The sequence below is a fragment of the Cyprinodon tularosa genome, unplaced genomic scaffold (genome assembly GCF_016077235.1).
Source record: "Cyprinodon tularosa strain WSP-4 unplaced genomic scaffold, ASM1607723v1 ctg3, whole genome shotgun sequence".
In the NCBI taxonomy this organism is placed as follows: domain Eukaryota; kingdom Metazoa; phylum Chordata; class Actinopteri; order Cyprinodontiformes; family Cyprinodontidae; genus Cyprinodon; species Cyprinodon tularosa.
In genome coordinates this window covers 2226633-2246081 of record NW_024039007.1, presented here as the reverse complement: position 1 = coordinate 2246081, position 19449 = coordinate 2226633, and the positions used below count along the sequence as shown (strand labels likewise).

The window sequence follows — 19449 nt, the reverse complement described above, 5'->3', positions numbered from 1 at the left end:
GAATATTTGGTGTTTTGCAAATATAAAATGTAATCCCTACTAGGAATATTTCTTTTTTATTTTTCTCCTAATTATTCTTTTACTCAATTAGTAATTACTCAATTTTTTCAAATGCTTTGAAATGTGATCTTTAGGCATTTTGTTAACTGTCATAAAGTTTTATCAAATTTTCTCTGTTTATATTCTCAGAGAGAGAGTGAAACTCAATCCATTTAAGTCTGAATCAGAACCAGTTATCTAAATCTGACTTTATTCTAGAAATCTTAGTAAAACTGCAACTATCAGTTATTTCCTTTTAAAGCATTTCCGTGCCATAATCTCCTGTAATCAGTAACATCTTAAAATACATGAATGCATACAAAAAATAATTTATATGAAACCTGAATTTCCCCTTTTTTTAATTTTATTTGTAGTTGTTGCATATGTTTGATTTAGTGTACAGCTTTTATTTAAGAGATTTGAAACTGAGCTTTTTTTTGGTTGCATGCAGGTCCATGTGATTCAGTGTTGTGTCTACATGCATGTGAGCGCTGTTGTTGTATGAGTGAGCCAGGGCGCATTCGGATCCCTCCTCCCCGGAGCTCCGGCCCCTCTGTCGCTTTAAGTCCTGCCCCTTGGAGCCAGCCAACAGCAGCTGTTCCATATTCATCAAGCCCTTGAGTCTTAAAGAGCCCTATCCCGAGCATGGAAAGAGTCATTCCTCTCGCTCGCACTCTCATGCTCTCTCCATCTTAGCGCTCATCCCGCTGCTGCCTGCGCGCCTCCGTCTCTCACCTCCCCTTTTTACCTCTCTGTCTATCTGTCCCTCCTCCTCACCCCCTCCTTTCAACCGCTCCCTCTCTTTCTTTCTCACTCTAAAATTCTCTTATATACACTCAGACACACACTCCTTCTCTCTCTTCCTCACTTAAACACACACTCCACACATCCTCATGCGCACGCACTCCTGGTTCATCAGAGCCCGGCATACCTGTGCAGGCTGTTTGGGGGCAGCGTGGTGCTGGAGGGGCTTTTTGCGGTTGTCTCTGAGGGTGCTGTGCAATCATTTGGGGGAAGAAGCGGGTCTCAGTTGTTTTCTCTTTCCTCTTCCTCTCATTCCTGGAATGCTAAAACTGGACTGATGGACATTTCCGAACTTTGTCTTCCAGACCCTCTCAGCTATCATAACCAGTAGGTGCAACCTGCTTCTTTTTTTCCACCTTTCACTTTTTCCCAGCTCTTGAATTTAACTTTATTTACTTTTCCTCATATGTTTTACTTTATTTCATGCCTTTTTCTATTATTTTCACATTTCTTTAAGCTCAAAACTGTACATTTTCTTTTTTAAATTCCCATGCATTCTTTTGCATCATTTCACTTTTCTGAATGTGCACTTTTCTTCTGTCCTAAGGGATTTTAACTCAGATTAGACTGACAGCAGCTAAGCAGGTACAGGTGTCTGAAACATATTGTAAGCATGTGACTTGGTATTTATATGCCCCATTCGGAGCGTGTCTGATTGATTCAGCTTGTGCCACTGAATCATGCGGGACCCTTGTCCAGTTGGGTTAAAAGCCTGTTTGCTGATGGCTTTGTTGCCCAAACCAGGGTCACTCTGGCAGGATGAAAGAGAAATTGTAAGGAGATGAGATTAATGTGAATGCATGTAATTGGAAAGGATAAACTACATGGTTAAATGTATTTTTACAACTTTGAAGAGATAATTTGACGGACTAAGTAACCTCTGAGAACCAGGTCTGTCATGCAGGCGAGCTGCCATCCTGCTGCTGTTGGGACACTCTGGTTCTCCGTCCTCATCAGTTCATCTGTGACTTATATTTTAAACTAAATACATTTTGTTTATTTACTATTTTTTAAAGATAGATGACAAATTTATTCATCAAAGTTAGACCTCATTCAGGTGAATGCACTTTTTAAAAATTAATTTAGGGGTTTGGCATTTCTCTGGAATCAAAGTGTTTTAATTTTCTTCTATGTGTAAAAAGGGCTTTTTTCATAAATATTCATTTATAAGGTTTATTTTAACAAATATCTAATAAAAAAAATCTATGTTTGTAGGACTTATGCAAAACATTTTTATGTGTTTAGAAGAATTTTCACTGTCTCAGAATTCACCAAATTCATCATATGTATATTCATTGTTTATCATCTAAATATAAATCTCATATCATAAGTTTAATTGCTTTTCACTTTCTTATATTTAGTTGCTATTTTTTTATTTAAATATAATGAATATTAATTTTAAGCTATATTTTCAAGCTTGATTTCATTCAGATGATTATAAATAATTTTAACACCAAGTGCACTTTACATCTAATATTGCATAAGGATGAGTAAAGTAAGGCAGTAAAACTTTCATTTTTGCAGTTAACAGTTACAGAAAGCCATTATTAAATTCATAACAAAAATATTGTTTCATGTGCATATTTTTTCTTTTAGATAAATAACATATTACAAGACTTTTTTGGGTTTGTGGTTTCTTGTTTTTATTGTAAAACAATATAAATGTACTTTTAGTTTATAAAATAAGCTTTTAATAAGGGGAATTGATAAAAATAAATTATGCACAAAGGAAATTGTTATTTTATTATTCCTTGAACATAAGAAAAGTTTTTTTTTTTCAATTGAACATGCAAATATTATACTTAGAATATTTACAATAATAGTTTGATATTCTAAAGCCACTCTCCGTTTGAAGCCAATTAGACATATTGTTCACATCAGTTTAGGAGAAAAGACACTTTCCTTTTCGTGTGGAATTTATTACCACTGACCTGACTTGTCCACTGTTGCAGACTTGATCTGATGAAACCCTTTCCACCCTGGACATTAATTTTTTTCCTACTGTGTCCTATTTGCTGTCGTTTTCGGACTCTCGCTGGATGTAGAAGTGATGCTTGTTATAAGCGATCTCTGCTGAATGTTTTTTTGCACCATGCAGCTTGTAGAGCGCTGTGCTGGAATCTATAAAATACCTTAGATAACCTTGAGGATGTCGCCAATTTCTGGGCATTAGACTGAAGTAAAGTTTTTAACAAACTGATATTAACAGTAAAACACCTTTAAACAAGCTTCTGTTGAATTTTCAGATAAAACAAGCTATACAAATAATTCAATTAAATTCCCACTGTAATATCAGATTCTTTTTGTGCTGATGTTTCTGTTAATTTGAAGGTAATTTCGCTTCATTTCTTTAAGTATACAACAGTATTATAACACTTTGTGCAAAAGTCCGTCATGGCTACAGCAGTGAATAATTCAAATGTTGCTCCTCTAAAAAAAGATTTAAACAGCAGGAATTGGGTTTTTACTCTTTTTATTCCTAAACGTCTTTCAACACCCATGTTTTCCTTTATCCCTGGCATCGCCACTGCAATATACTAACAAGGCTATCCAATTTCCCGTCTTGAAATAAGAGCTTTTTAATGTATTTTTAGAGAGGCAGAAAGAAGTTAGCACACAGTGATGAATTAGATTTCAATTTATTTGACTTCATTCCCAGCTTGCTGCATTAGAGCCTGCAAACAGCCATCTCTGGCGATCCGTCCACTTGATTCTTATTAGGTTTCAGAAAACAAGGCGAGGGAATTGCATTAGTGTATCTTAAGTTAAAAGCTCCTTGCTCTTTGACCAAGTGTTTCATTGTTATTGGGTTAATCAGATTTTTGCTGTCTTCATGGAGATGCTATCACAGGTTAGAGGCAGTGGTGAGTAACCAAAGCAGCCGCGCTCAGACACTATCCAGATGGGATCAGCTTACGGTAATTTGGTTTCAGAATACATTACCAGAAAAGCCTCCTGGACAACGATGGCCAACCCACTGTGTGCCAGGAGTTGCTGGCCCCTGTGGCCGGGCAGTGCTTCCGCTGCTCCACCTGTCGCTTTTATTTCCCACAGCTTTTAGGAGGTTTTCAGATGTTTCTTTTGTGCTTAAATTCTAAATTGTTGTCCAATTCTAAATACTTCTTCCTTGTATCAACAGGGCTTTGTTGTCCAAATCATTAGAGAGATTCCTGAGTCCAATGGCCACGCTGGAGACCTCTCATTTCTGGTATCTAGTATCATTACTCTTACTGTAAAATAGGCATGGGCCGGGAAGAGATCCTCACCGTATGATAACATAGAGTGAAATAACCACATTACAAATTCTTGTTTTCACTGTTAGAAATGAAATTTTCTTAGGGGGTATAATTGTCTTAATTTAAAAAATCTTACTACTTAAAAAAATAAAATAAATTCAAACAACTAAAATAATGATTAAGAATAAATGTTTTAAAGCAATTTTTTTTATTGTTAGTTGTAAATTTCATTTTCATACTTAGGCATTTAAGCTAAACTATTTAACAATGATTGATAAATTTATCAGGATTTCAGTAAACATACTTAATAAAGAGTAACACTAGTAGAATACGCCTATATTAGCAGGTTAATTAACTGGTCTACTGCTGGAGATGTCTGCTGCCACCTTCTTGACGTAGCTTGTTGGACTTGTCCTGTAATTTTAAAACGGCATTACCTTCGGAGGGAAGGGATGTGGCTCATTTAGTTTCCACATTGCGTCTAGAACTATTTTTCAAACAACTGAGTTTTTCTTTAATGTATGCAGAGTAAAATGTAGGAGCTTTCTTTCAGCCAGCTGACTGGCAATGTGCAGCAGTTGGTGGGGAATTAGAGTACCACTTTATCTATACTTCATAAAACAGAATACAGTAGCTTACTAGCTTAACTAACAACAATTAATAAGTTAGGCTCAGGTAGCCATCATTTTGCTCAATATAATTTCAACTCACATATTTCTCATTGAAGATTGACAACTACAATATTTATGTTTTCCCTTTACTTTATTCACCTTGGCTGGGAAAATTCCAAACAGCCAAATGAATCCCAGTAAGGGAGTTAAAAGTAAAGTTGCACATCTCAGGCAGCTGAGCAGCAACTAGTGGGGGAGGGGGAGTTCTGTCTAAAGCTTTGCTTCACATATTCTGAAGAAAAAACTTCAGACACTTCATTCCTCTTTTTTTTTGTATTTTAGAAAAAAATATGAACACTGATAAAAGAAAAAAAAAGATTTTAATAGTTTTTTGCTGCTAATCCATTTTTTCAAGCAAACATCGTTGAACTACATACTTAATTACACTAACATCCACTGACTAAATACTCTTTAACGTTTTCAACTGTGGGTCCCTCATTTGTTTATACCGATTTTAAAATTTGTCTTCTAAAGGTTTTACTAATATGGATTTTTTTATTTTTTTTTTGGAAGAGACAGTAATGATAAAGATGAAAATAAAAACTTAAATTTAATGGATTGCATCCTGGATTTTAAAATAAACTGAACCTCATGAACACCTGAAATTGATCTGAGCTATGAGGTTCTCACCATGTATCAGGTAGAACTACAACAGTTTCACAATTATGCAACATTTGCACAAAAAGGAAAACTGTATATAAAAAATTGTGACTAGATTTAGTAGACTATATTTCTACCTACAGAAATAACAAGTATAATGACTGCGTAATTAGTTAAGATTGGCTGCCTCTCATCACATGGGCTGCTTGTTGTTTTCAGAACAGCTTTACCCGTTTCAGGAGTTATGTTTATATTCATTCTTCTTAACAAGAGAAAGTCTTTCTTTTGCTCAACGGAAAGGTGTAGTATCACTCTGACACCCGGCGAGCAAATAGTGTACAGCAACAAGCAGGGGAGGGGTACTACCTGTTATGCAATGCTTCATGCTGCACTGGTAAAACTCAGGCCCCAGTGGACTTTTTCTGCAAGTCAGTAAGGAAAAGGGTAATAATGATGTTAGCTGATCCAATCTAACTCAGGCTGAACTTGGATTGTATGGTAACCCTCAGCATAAAGCAAAGCTAAATTCTATTGGTAAAACAGTTGCTGTGTACTCGACTCTTTGTTTAACCCATTATATATAATCATGATACCCTGATCAAATTATTAGTTTTTCCTTTTCAGGAAGAGCATAAATTAAACTTGTTTCATTTTCACTGTCTTTCTATGTTGTCATAACATGCCACCTCCTCACTTCTTAAATTTGCCCTTTACACCTCTTGGCGATTAGCTGTTATCGTTCTTTGATTATTTCACAACACCCACCTGCATGGAAACAAATAGCTGTTGCTGAATGCGCCCCCTGCGGTTTTCTAGCCCATGGTAACCTTGGACACCCCCGCCGCAGTGTGAGAATCTGTTTAAAAATAACCAGGTCCATTAGTCTAGAAAGGATAATGCTAGCCTATGTGGGCTCTCATGCCCTTGTGGCAGCAAAGTGCTATCACTGACACGTTGCGTCAGCACTTCTTCCTGTTGCTACGACGCTCAAGGGCTCCTCTTTAGTCACTCACACATGCATATGTGCAGGTATTCAAACACAAACAGCAGAATAGAAGCAGTAAAGAAAAAAAAAGTGGTAATTGAAGTGCTTGGGTGTTGCATAAGTAAAGTTTACAATACTCTTGAAGACTGATATTTTTCAAAGAGAGTTTAACTCTTAGAAGAACAGCAGTTCCTGTAGGAAATGTGATGTAATGTGGGTAACTATATGGGTGTTTATCAGCGGAGGCCATTGGTATTGAGCAGCCAGTTGTTTGAAGGTTATGTTTCAGAGCAGTAATTGAAATGCAAAATAACATTAGGATCGATGGTTAGCTTTGTTTATTTATGAAATCAATATTGAAAGCGTCCGTCACAGTAGCAGCTCTGATTCTCACTGACAGCTTCACCGCGTCCCCCACTGCGTTAGCTGCAATGAGCTCTGAAACGACTGCAGAGTTTGTTGTCATTCTTTTGAAAAGCTGCATTAAAAGTGATAGGCCTTTGTTACAAGTGTGAGGCTGGGACAATCTTACCACTAATTTATTTCAGCATTGTTTGAGATTCTCTGTAAATATGCCTGTTGTACTATTTATACATAAACATATAGAATTTGTTATTAACACAGTTTCCTTTTTAAAAAAGCCTGCAAACTAGGATCAAACTAAAGGTATACTTTAGTTTTTAAAAGCAAAATTTTTAGTTATTGTGGTTAACGTCCTTTTAAAGACATGCAATGAAATGAGCTAGAGCAACCAGAGTTTTATCCTGCACTATACGATTAGATAAGCCCAGCCCTCCCCCTCCCCCATCTGTTGTTGGACACTGAAAATAAGCTACTACTGCAGTTTTCCTCATTCTCATAGAAAGAACCTGTTTGAGTCATGTGGAAACTAAAGGAGCGCCACCAATTGATGAATAATAAGAGTTGGAACTTGTACATCATTTCGGCATATAAGTATTATGGAACACTTATACTGTGAGGATTGCCTCATGCCTCCAATCGACTTTGGTTTTAAAGCATTATTGTAGTACAAAGAGTGATAATTGGCGCTTCTTTTGATTCCATCTGTGTTTTTTAATTACTGGAAATATAATAAAACCTTAAATCTTAGAAAATCTAATGACCAACTTTCAGTTAGCTGACTTGCAGTACATGGCATCCTGTCAGGAAGGGGCTGTGATATATTACTCAGATGTGCATACAAATGACAAAAACTCAACTGTGATATGTTCGCTGGCATTATATCTGGTGGACATTAACTTTTTTACCCTGATATATCAGGATCCCAGCAACCTACTAATCTTTGGACATTAGTGATCCAACCTTGTCTTCTCGATCAGATCAATGGGTGGCAGTGATTTTAGCTGGTTAACCAACTGTCTGCTGTAAATAAGGAGCTGCACATTACTTGAAACAGTCATGCTGGAATAGAAAAAAAAAACAAAAAACATTTTGAACCATAACTACTTAAACCTTGGGATAAAAAGATGCTATAAACAACACGATTTATGAAACTTTGTGGGTTTTTGTTCACTTTTTGGGTGTAAAGACGCTTAAAGGGGCTGATAATTTCTTTAAATAACTGCCACTTTGCATCTTAAGTGAAATACATTTTTCAAAAATGCAATAAATGAAGTTTTAATTTTTTATATAGGTTTGACTATAGAAAGCTTTTCCGGCTTCACTGAGACGTTCCTGACATCTAAGCTTGTAACTCACATTTTCTGAACATAAGTGTGGCATTCTGGCTTAGTGTGCTTTCCCTGGCTTTAGATGTTTTGACCGTTGATTTCTGTGTGACAAACTGGGTGTGTGTTGCTGCTGAACGCACAACCTGTCCTCCCTTAGATGTCATCCTTTTAGTGACTCAGCAGTCCATCACCCATGGGTGTGAATCCTTTCATAGGCGAAATGCAGGTAAAATAAAGAAATTCAGATTTTTTTCACCATGTTTATTATTTGCATCAAATATAAGAGCTATAAAAACTTCTGTTCCAGCAGAACATTGTACATCTATTTAAGGATCTGTAACATATTTTCTATTCTTTATTTTAATTCTTAGAAAAAACAGGATGCAGTTATTGAAATCGGCCCCTTAGACATCAAAAACACAGAAATTGGCGGCATACCGGAAAATACTTCAAAACATGTTTTGATATCAGCCCTACAGCACTATGTGGACTTAAATTGAGTGACACTGAGTGACTGTTGTTGAACCTGCTACTTAGACTGCACCCCACCCCCACTTTCCAAAGAAGACGCATTAATTCCGAAAATCTCCCCAAAGTTTAATTATTCCTGAATGGTGTTGTGGTGGACACAAGCGTATAAATCAGTTAGGCGCACACGCCTTTTTTATTACCAGCACTATTTATAGAGAATGTCTGGCAGCTGGTAGAGATGAGCCTGTAAAAAAGCTGGCGGCTATTGCTGGGACTGTGTCGACCGCTGTAGCATGTGACAGTCATAACAATGGAGTTTTGCAGTTTGAAATGTGTGCTAAAAGCTAGAATTGACGTTGAATTTTCAACTGGATTAACATGTCATCGTTTTTACTGCTGACACTCTGACTGTGAGCCTTTGCAAACATTGACACATCGCGTTTAAATCTCCGCCTGATAAACTTGCATATTTTTGGCCCGTTAATTTTGCATGCTTTATTTGTGTGTATGAGCTTGAACTACTTTGTCTTTTAATGTTTATATCTTCCTCTTCAGTAGAGAGTAATTTATTTTTGGGGTGTTGAGCCATTGGGTCTTTGTCTTAGGCAGGTAGAGTTTCCCCCCTAAACAAGGACGGCCTATCAGGGGAAGATTAATGAAGTAATTTCATGCATGGCTCTATGCCTTCGTCTTCCTATATGCACAGTGACTGTGTCTAAACCTGTGATTTACATTCGACTGTGCTAAATAGCCTTAATCCCCTGTAATAATATTTCTCTGTTTGTGGCATACACACACACACACACACACACACACACACACACACACACACACACACACACACACACACACACACACACACACACACACACACACACACACACACACACACACATTCTGGTTTTTGCCCTTTGTGGGGTCCTCCAGTTTTTTGGTGCTTTATGGGATCCACCCTTTCCAGTGGTCCTACACTGCTGTAAAAACAAGGGATTGATTTAAAAAAAAATCCCACACACACACACACACACACACACACACACACACACACACACACACACACACCAACTCACCATTGAAACCATTCAGCACAAATGAGGGTTTCGAAAAATTTTCTAATAAAATTAGCTCCTTTCTTGAATTTATTTGTTTTTTATGACTTTATTCAAATCAGGTTTTTGTAATACATTTTTAAAAATTTGATATTTAACAAATACAATGTACTTTTTAAGAGTGTATAAAAGTTTTTCTTTAAATATGACAACATTATAAAAACTGTAAAAGTTTTGTTTTTGTTGAATTCTACTAGGGCTGTCATATTGATGTAAGCAAACATGCAGGAACTATGGATTATTTACCACAACGCTACCGTTTTTTTAGCTGTTGCTGAGCACTGCAGCTTAGCTGGCTGAAGGATTCAACTAGATTCAAGTTGTTACTATAAGAACGTTTTTAAAGATCCTTTTCAGAGCCGTTCCTCATTAAAAAGAATGGAATTTTCAGAAATTAACCTTTTTTTTTGTCCATCATGACAAATGACTGTTACAAGATCCAGAGGGCAAACTTTCTTTGATAAGTCCAAGCTAATTTGGCATATTGGAACTAGGGCTGCAGCTAAAGATTATTTTGTAAATCGATTAATCTGTTGATTATTTTTTCCATTAATTGATTAATAATCAGATAGCAAAAGGTTCCTTAAAGAGACTTTTTTTACCAAATTAAGCCAGTTGAAACTAAAACTTTTCCACTTGAAGAGGTCTTGATAGAGACTATTGACAAACGTAAAAGTTTTTTTAAACTTAAATCGAAATATTTATATGTTATTTGTTTTTTTGATGTTATTACTTCTCTAAATGAGTTCCTCTGTCGGCTAAGGCCATGTTTTACAGTCTGTACCGATTACTAAATGATTTTACGATTATTTCAATAATAGATATATCCCAATTAATCCGATTATTGTTTCAGCCCTAATTGGAGCATAGAAGTATTTAGATTAAAAAAAAAACCTGCATGGTCTGTATTTAAGGTGTAAACAATAAAAATATGCTAATATTCAAATGTATCCTACTGTTATGAACATTTTCAGATTTTTTAAAATTGCAATATCAAAGACATAGGGTCTTTTTGTTTGTTTGTTTAAATTTTGTTTTTTTTTAAATAAACGTGTACATACAAAAACATGTATGTTGATAATATCAATTAGGGAATAAATACACTTGTTTTGTGTTGCTTTGTCAGAGAAGTACAATAAAAAATTCTGAAAATAAAAATAAACCAAGGAATAAATTAATTGAAATTTAATTACTTTTAATTCTAACAATCAATTTTAGTAGAGGAATGTTAACAACTGAAATTAACTACAGCTAACAGCAATATTATACCACATTCTGGTGTTATTAATGAAATATATTTGCTTTGGCAAAAATAATTTGGTTCCAGTTGGTCTTAATTACTTTTCATAGTTTTAAAGAGATACTGTACGTCTATGTTGTAAAATTAAACCATGACTGTACCTCATAATGGATGTGAAGAATAGTAATCTGTTTTAATGAAAAGACAGAATTAGAAATTGGATCCCAAATGAACTCCATAGAAGGTTGGAATTATCTCAGATTTTTTCCTTTAACATACAGTATGATGAACAGTTTAATCCTGCAGAGAGTTCTCTCCCCTCAGTCTGCCTGGTTTAGGCATTAATTCTTTCTCAGACAATCACTCCCAAATTCCCCCACTGACAGTAGCTCTGTCATTAGCAGGCTACTTCCTTCAACATCCTGAAATCAGGCCCCTTTGACGAACAGGATCTGCCCAGTGCGGCCCAGACAGTTTACGTCAGACAAACAGCAGTGCCTGTGTCACAAGAGGACCTTTCTTTCCTTTCCAGTAGCCTCTCTGAAGGAAGGAGGTGGGAGAGAGGATCAATAGATGTGATCTGCTTCTAGGCCAGATCTATGCTGTGGTCCTGATAGGACGTGGGGCTCATGTTGTCATAGTGGAGTGAGCTCATACCTTTACAAAGACTACAGTGAAATAACTATAAAGCGGCTAAATATAATCCTTTACTTGTACCTTTAATAAACACAAACACTCGGTGTACAGTCCCCTCAAGTGGTTAACCTGCATATGTCCTATCCTGCCAACTATTGATCCAGGACTGTCCTTCACCAAAATAACTATAAACACTTCTTTCCTGGACTCTTTTTCCTATTTTCTTTGGAGTTATTCTTATCAGCTTTTTTCTGATTGATGCTAATTTCTATTTTTTTCTTGTAGTAGGTCTCTCCTGCTGATCTAGATTTAATGAAAATAAAAGAAATGTGTTGCTCAATCTTTGAGCGCATGTTCCTAAAATCCTAACATCCCGTTGTTTGATGTTTACCCTGGTAATTGAAGTTGTTTTTAGTTTTAATTCTTTTGATGAATAAAAAATACTATACCAAATAAATGAATATAAAATTTAAATGTAATCAGACATGTTCAGAAATTGTCTGATTTTAACCTCTGTCCAACTTATCGATGCATCTGTTCTTTTTATTGTTTACAGCTCTTCCTGATTCCATTCTTCTAATCTTTCCTTTTGTTTGCCTCCGTAGATCTGCGCATCATAAATCTCTGTCAGCGTCTCCTGAGTGTCTGGCATATCTGTTAATAAAGAGGGCCCTCCTCTTTTTCAGGTCCATCTCTCCTCCCTCCTCCTCCCCTTAGTCATATCTATGTGCCAGAGCAGGACTAATGAATGAGAAACTACAAAATTAGAGGCCTCTCCGTCATAGATTGGATTGGTCCCTCTGGAGAGCTGGGTTTGCCTCCAACCTAACCAGCGCCATTAAACCAAACTCACCTCCCCCAATCTTTCCATTTTTTATACATGTATATTACCCAAACATGTATTTGAACACACTTTCATGTAGACTGTCCCAGGAGTAATCAAGCCTCGTATTCCCCTGATGGTCTTTAACATAGAATCAGATATCCAAAATTCCAGACTGCATAATTCAGAGAAAAGTAGGTTTTTCTAAATCTCAATGAGGTTCGTAACTCTTTATCCATTAGTTAGAACAGAGCCTAAGCAGCCAGAGGGGGTTTAAACACTTTCTACATGTTTATAATTGTTCTGAGGTTAAGAACCAGATAATGTTCCCTCGATAGTTTATGAACAGTGACCACAATGTCAAAAATTTGATATCTGGCTCTTTCCTTTTTGTTTGGTACATTTAAATCAACATCCTACCATTTTCAGTTAAAATAGTAAAAAAATGCAGTTTAGGTGTTGCACTTTTATGGGGTTTATTCAAAATAATAAAAAAAATTATTTAAATTCTGATTGATGAAAGAGATTAGAGAGATTAGATACAGTATGAACAACTCCCCATTTATAGAAAATAAGTTATCTGAAAACAATGCCATTATGAATGAAATACACGAACATGTCCTTTCCAATATAGAACATTTTTGGTAATTGTGTCGACCAGCTTCAACCTTCATAAAAAATGGTCAATAACTGTAATTTTAAATTTCTTCATCTGCAATTCTTTTGGTGTATATAACATTTTTTGGTCCTCAGAGATATATCAAAGAGATAAGATGTTCAAAGTCATATTTAGCAGCTCAGTTCTCAAAGAAAATTGGAAGTATCGGCCAGGCAAAGAACGCTTGATCGGTCCATTTTTATTCTTTTCTGAGGCTATAAAGATTTTGGTCTCCACTGTGCCAGAAATGACTCCCTGCCTGTGCGTGTTGGAGCGCTAAAAGGTGGCGATGGCCCCTGGGGGAGAGGTCAGCCTGGCAGCTGCTTGTGTGCCTGTCTGTGGTGGGGAGGCAGAGCGGGGCTGAGGGGAGCTCTGTCAGGAGCTAATTGAGTTCGTCCTACCGGCGCTGACTCTGGGGCCAATGGCTTATCAGGCCACATCGCCTGAGGCCCTCAAGACAGATTTGCCCCCAGTTGGGGCATCTGATATCACCATTTCCTTGCCTGCTGATGTCAACCCGCCCCCCGAACCAAACACACACTCTTACACACACACCTACAGGAAAGGATCAGCTAGTAGGGATGTGACACTTAAATGTGTGAAAAGAAGCTTTCAGGACATTTAACAAGAATTTGTTCACTCCTTCAGTTTGATCTCGCACATGTTTGGTTTTTTGGTCAAGCATGGAACAAAGTAAAGTTTTGTTATATATTACTCGCTGTGGGAATATCTCCAAATTGACTCTAACAAATCCTGAGTGTTCATGCCGATGTTCTGAATTTCATTCTCAGGTGAGAAAAGAAGGAGAGCTCCACAGCTCTCTTCTTAGAAGTTGAAGAGCGGCGAGTGTAGTCGGAGCTGCCAGATCGTTAGTCCGGCTAATCCTGGCCGCAGCCGCACCAGCGGAATGATATTAGGGATCTGAAATGCTGTTAGGAGGGCCAGGTGGAATCAGATTAAAACCAAACTGCGCAGTGTGCGTTTGCGAAGCCCATATCCTTCTACTCAGCATGAATTTTGATCGGTACAAAGGGAACAAAAGGAGGAGGAACAGAGAGAGGAAAAGACAGGGGGGAGATACTGTGTCTTAGAAGAGAGCTGTTTCTTTGGGCAGCCAGGCAGCGGAATCTGAAAAAGCTCTTAGCTTGAGGAAGGAAGAAAGAACTATAGATTTTACAGCATCAAGTCTCAGATAGTTCAGCAAACCTTTTCCTGTCTGTTCTGCTCGGGCACCACATGAGCTAATTACTACCTGCCCCCATATAGTGAATTATTTATCCCAACTATTGCTGCTGTCAAGTAATTGAATGCTCATAATTCATTTTCCGCTTACAATTGTATTTATAGATTTAAATTGGTCCTGTCCAGCAAGAGATTAGAAATATTTATAGAAGTATTGTAGACTTTTTGATTAATACAGCTGGTTTAAGTGGTTAGTATTCGCTCAGCATCATTAATCAATGTAAGCAGGCATGTTAAAAACATAAGCATATAGTGGTGGTGGTAATGTGTCATACTAGAATGAGTTAAGGGGTTTCCAGGCTGCACATTTATTATAAATGACCACGTTGAGCTGGAGGGGAAACAGTTAAGACACTTATGCAATTATGCTAAGTGTCACCCTGAGGATGGCCTTTGAACCGAGGTTAAGCTCACTCTGAATTTGTGAAATAAAAGCCAAATGGAGCAATCTCGTGCCCCTTCGTTTTAATATATAGCCTTTAATAAGCCAAGTGCAGGTGGCCTGTCGTGCAGGTGCACATATCCATCTGAAACATGGAGCATAAAGCAGATGAACTGCGAGGTGTGCCTTAAATTATTGGGATGCAATCTGCATTCATTATCGAGAGCAGCAAGATCTGTTTTAGAAAGAGATCAAAAGAATTTGCATTCTTTGTGACTGCGATGAGGCTGAAGAGAGAATAAAGTATTTAAGGCAGATATGCACCAGACAGTTTAGAAATAATTAAACTGTTTATTAAGACAGGACACAGATTAAAAATACCCTTTTTTCAGTTTAAATTAAATAATCATTGTACAATAATGAAAAAAAAACATTAAAAAAACAAGTGACCAGTTACTACACCATTGACATTAGCTTCCTAGTATAACTATTAAGCAGCATAGAGTTGATTTTTTTTTTTTTATTGAGCTTTCCTTAACCATAAGAGTCTGTGTCTAAGAGAGCAGCTGGTATTACATTGCTCTGCAGTTTTTATCTGAGACAAAATTACTGGAGTTACATTTAAAGGTGTCAAAATAAGCATTCAGAGCCCTAAACATAATATTTCAAAATGCATTTCCTGTATTATAAGCAGACTCATTACTTAAATAATACATTTTAATAACTGACTTCAAAATACTTTAAGTTGGTCTTAAACAAATACAGCACGTATTATGACATGGCTTTTGCAAAACTGAGCAGCTGTTCTGCAGCACATTCAGCATTATGTTATTTACTTATATTCAACTCTGTTGAGGAAGTGTGAACTGAAAGTGGAAACAAATACTTTTTCTTTTCCTTTTTCATCTTTGTGAGATCCTCACAATACTGAAAACATCTTTATCACTGAGTAACTACCTCTGAAATGAAGAATAATGTAAGACCATGTTAGAAAAATAATATTTTTGGTTTCAATCGTTGGTCAAGCATGAAATCGTCTCATTCCAGTTACCCCCTGATTTCTCGGTGAATCTCTGCTAAATTGAATCTCGTTTTCTCTGACAGGTAAAAAAAAAGCTTGTCTGTTCATTTTTATACAGTGAAGACATAATACATGGAAGAACTTCAAGACCGCTCAGACAGAAGGGCTTATAACCACAAGGTCAACAGATTTAACGGGGGACATTTTTTTATTATTTATTTTAGCAGTTAACCTCTTTGTGAATTTCCAGAAGTGGTGGGCACCAATGAATATACATGACAGCAGGGAGGAGAAAACCCAGGAAGGAGATTTAATTTGACACACTGACCCCCATCTCCATGGGCCTGGGAAGCCAGGGTGAGAAAATAAGGTTGACCCAATGACCCCCTAGGGCCTGAACTCCTCCTTCACCCATCCTTACAATTAAATCAGCCTGAGAGAGCAGAAGGATCTTCGCCAACCAGTGATGCATCTCACTTCTTGTTTGTTCTAGGAAGCTTTGAGACATGTAAAGCCCAATTTAATGTGCCACCCTCTACCAGTTAAAATGTCAAAATGATTTGTCAACAGTGTAAGCTTTACTATTAGTTGGCAATATGCTAATGGGGGTAAGGCACAACTTGTGCAGTCTTGCTACCACTCTTTCTGAACCCAAATCTGCATTTTCATAGGTCGTGCAAGGCTCAATCTTGCTAATGCAGACACTGCAAGCAACCTCTTCCCCTCCATGTGGTGCCTAATGCAAAAACTGTGCATGCACGTTAGTGTTTGACCTCGCCATAACCCTAAGAGGTTACCGTGTGTCTACACAGCATCCCCAATACCTTGAGTAATTCATTTCCCCTCCTTTTTCACCCCTTTAGTTCTCTCTAAAGAAAATGCGTGCAGACACCCTGCACCGATGCGCCCTCTCCGACTACTGTTGGCTCTGAGCAATTTCAAGTTAAAGGTTATAGAGCAGGACTGGAATACATTTTATATAGGCATAGAAAGCCTCAGAGTGCATTTTGTGGCCACAGCCAAAAGGTTGCACTTTAGTCTGCACACGTTACAGCATTAGATTACATGTACTCCAAAATACAGTTATTAGACAGACAGTGAAAAAGTCAATATCTTGCCATCATGTTTCCTTTTGGTTGACTGCTGACTCAAGGAGACAAGTGAAGGTCCGCTGTGCTCTCTAAACTATTGAGATGCGATGCCCCCATCTTGATTTGTCCAGTTGTGTGTGTGTGTGTGTGCCTGTTAGGTTATTTGAGCACTCTTGATTTCTGCCCTCTGCCTCTCATTCTTTTTTTCCTTTCTTCTCTTTCAGTCTGCGTTTTTTCATTGCAGAGAAATGTGTGCTGAAATTTGTGTAGCAGTTGTGTGTATTTGTTTTCCGAAGGACCTTAACAGCTGCTGTAGTGTGTGGCTAATGAAGCACTTATAAAATCAGTTGGCGGGTTTATTTTGGATGTGAGGACATCGTGATTAAGAGAGCAAAGATTACAATAACAGAAGAAATAAATCAAATATATCGAAGAGGACATTCACTAGTGGTGAACTAATCAATTCTTAGTTTTTTTTTTTTTTTTTTTCAATATAGCCTATATATATATATATACAGGTGCTGGTCATAAAATTAGAATATCATGAAAAAGTAGATTGATTTCAGTAATTCCATTTAAAAAGTGAAACTTGTATATTATATTCATACATTACATACAAACTCATATATTTCAGATGTTTATTTTGTTTAATTTTGATGATTACAAATGACAACAAATGAAAATCTCAAATTCATCATATCAGAAAATTAGAATATTACTGAAGACCAATAAAAACAAAGGATTTATAGAAATGTTGGCCAACTGAAAAGTATGAACATGAAAAGTATGAGCATGTACAGCACTCAGTATTTAGTTGGGCCTCCTTTGGCCTGTATTACTGCAGCAATGCGGCGTGGCATGGAGTCGATCAGTCTGTGGCACTGCTCAGGTGTTATGATAGCCCAGGTTGCTCTAATAGTGGCTTTTAGCTCTTCTGAATTGTTGGGTCTGGTGTATTGCATCTTCTTCTTCACAATACCCCATAGATTTTCTATGGGGTTAAGGTCAGGAGAGTTTGCTGGCCAATTAAGAACAGGGATACCATGGTCCTTCAACCAGGTACTGGTAGCTTTGGCACTGTGTGCAGGTGCCAAGTCCTGTTGGAAAATGAAATCTGCATCTCCAAAAAGTTGGTCAGCTGCAGGAAGCATGAAGTGCTCTAAAACTTCCTGGTATGTGGCTGCGTTGACCCTGGACCTCAGAAAACACAATGGACCAACACCAGCAGATGACATGGCACCCCAAACCATCACTGACTGTGGAAACTTTACACTGGACTTCAAGCAACGTGGATGAAGTGCCTCTCTTCTTTTCCTCCAGACTCTGGGACCTTGATTTCCAAAGGAAATGCAAAATTTACTTTCATCAGAGAACATGACTTTGGACCACTCACCAGCAGTCCAGTCCTGTTTCTCTTTAGCCCAGGCAAGACGCTTCTAACGCTGTCTGTGGTTCAAGAGTGGCTTGACACAAGGAATGCGACAGCAGAAACCCATGTCTTTCATACGTCTGTGTGTGGTGGTTCTTGAAGCACTCACTCCAGCTGCAGTCCACTCTTTGTGAATCTCCCCCACATTTTTGAATGGGTTTTGTTTCACAATCCTCTCCAGGGTGCGGTTATCTCTCTTGCTTGTACACTTTTTTCGACCACATCTTTTCCTTCCCTTCGCCTCTCTATTAATGTGCTTGGACACTGAGCTCTGTGAACAGCCAGCCTCTTTAGCGATGACCTTTTGTGTCTTGCCCTCCTTGTGCAAGGTGTCGATGGTCGTCTTTTGGACAACTGTCAAGTCAGCAGTCTTCCCCATGATTGTGTAGCCTATAGAACTAGACTGAAAGACCATTTAAAGGCTTTTGCAGGTGGTTTGAGTTAATTAGCTGATTAGAGTGTGGCACCAGGGGCCATCAATTTTGAACCTTTTCACAATATTCTAATTTTCTGATATGATGAATTTGAGATTTTCATTTGTTGTCATTTGTAATCATCAAAATTAAACAAAATAAACATCTGAAATATATGAGTTTGTATGTAATGTATGAATATAATATACAAGTTTCACTTTTTAAATGGAATTACTGAAATCAATCTACTTTTTCATGATATTCTAATTTTATGACCAGCACCTGTATATATATATATATATATGTATATATATATAAATGTTTTAACTTACTGATCCAAACCTCTAGCTCTCCTGCTGTAAATTATCTTTAACTGTTCATATTATGCATTCAACATCTTACACTGGTGATCAGCACAGCTTCACTAGCAGTAAAAATCCCTCTCTACCACCCCCCACCCTCAAAAGTTTTAAAATCCAGTACAGTCCAGGAAAGAGAGAGGCATAAAAACCAGAGCGACTTTGCAAAATCAATTCAGTGTTCCTGTTCACTGCTAACGTCTTGCCCTCTCTTGCTTTCTATCAGCCTGCATGAATGGCAGGTCCATCCGAACATGTAAAATTTTTTATGTCCTTTTAATATTGTATCAAATCAGTGATTTTTCTTTAATCTTATTTCTAATATCTCACTGGGAATGAAAATGGCTAACAGGAGTTTTCTTCCTGCAGTAATAACTTCTACACTAAAGAGCATTGTCAATATGATGTGTAAGATTTTGTGTAAACTGATGAGATAGAATATTGAAGTTGAATAATAAAGAACCAGTTGAAATAATTACTCAAGTCACTCTTCCTGTTAAAAGAATTGCTCTTTATTGCTTCCTTGCAGCCTAAGAATGTCATAGGAAA

The 19449-nt window shown here is 37.3% G+C and overlaps 1 protein-coding gene across 11 annotated transcripts in view; it reads left to right on the top strand.

Annotated features, from left to right (window-relative positions):
• The window catches only part of esrrb (estrogen-related receptor beta), a 57041-nt gene that overhangs the window by 3216 nt on the left and 34376 nt on the right, over positions 1 to 19449 (top strand). For 3 of the 11 annotated variants that reach the window (XM_038291463.1, XM_038291467.1, XM_038291462.1), the window contains one exon: positions 3983 to 4051. The exons of 3 other annotated variants lie outside the window; for them this stretch is intronic. In XM_038291463.1, the coding sequence (XP_038147391.1) occupies positions 3983 to 4051 (69 nt within the window). Of the gene's footprint in view, positions 1 to 685; positions 1171 to 3982; positions 4052 to 19449 lie in introns of those variants that run through there. 5 more of the 11 variants (XM_038291466.1, XM_038291460.1, XM_038291461.1 and 2 more) reach the window with 5 other exon arrangements.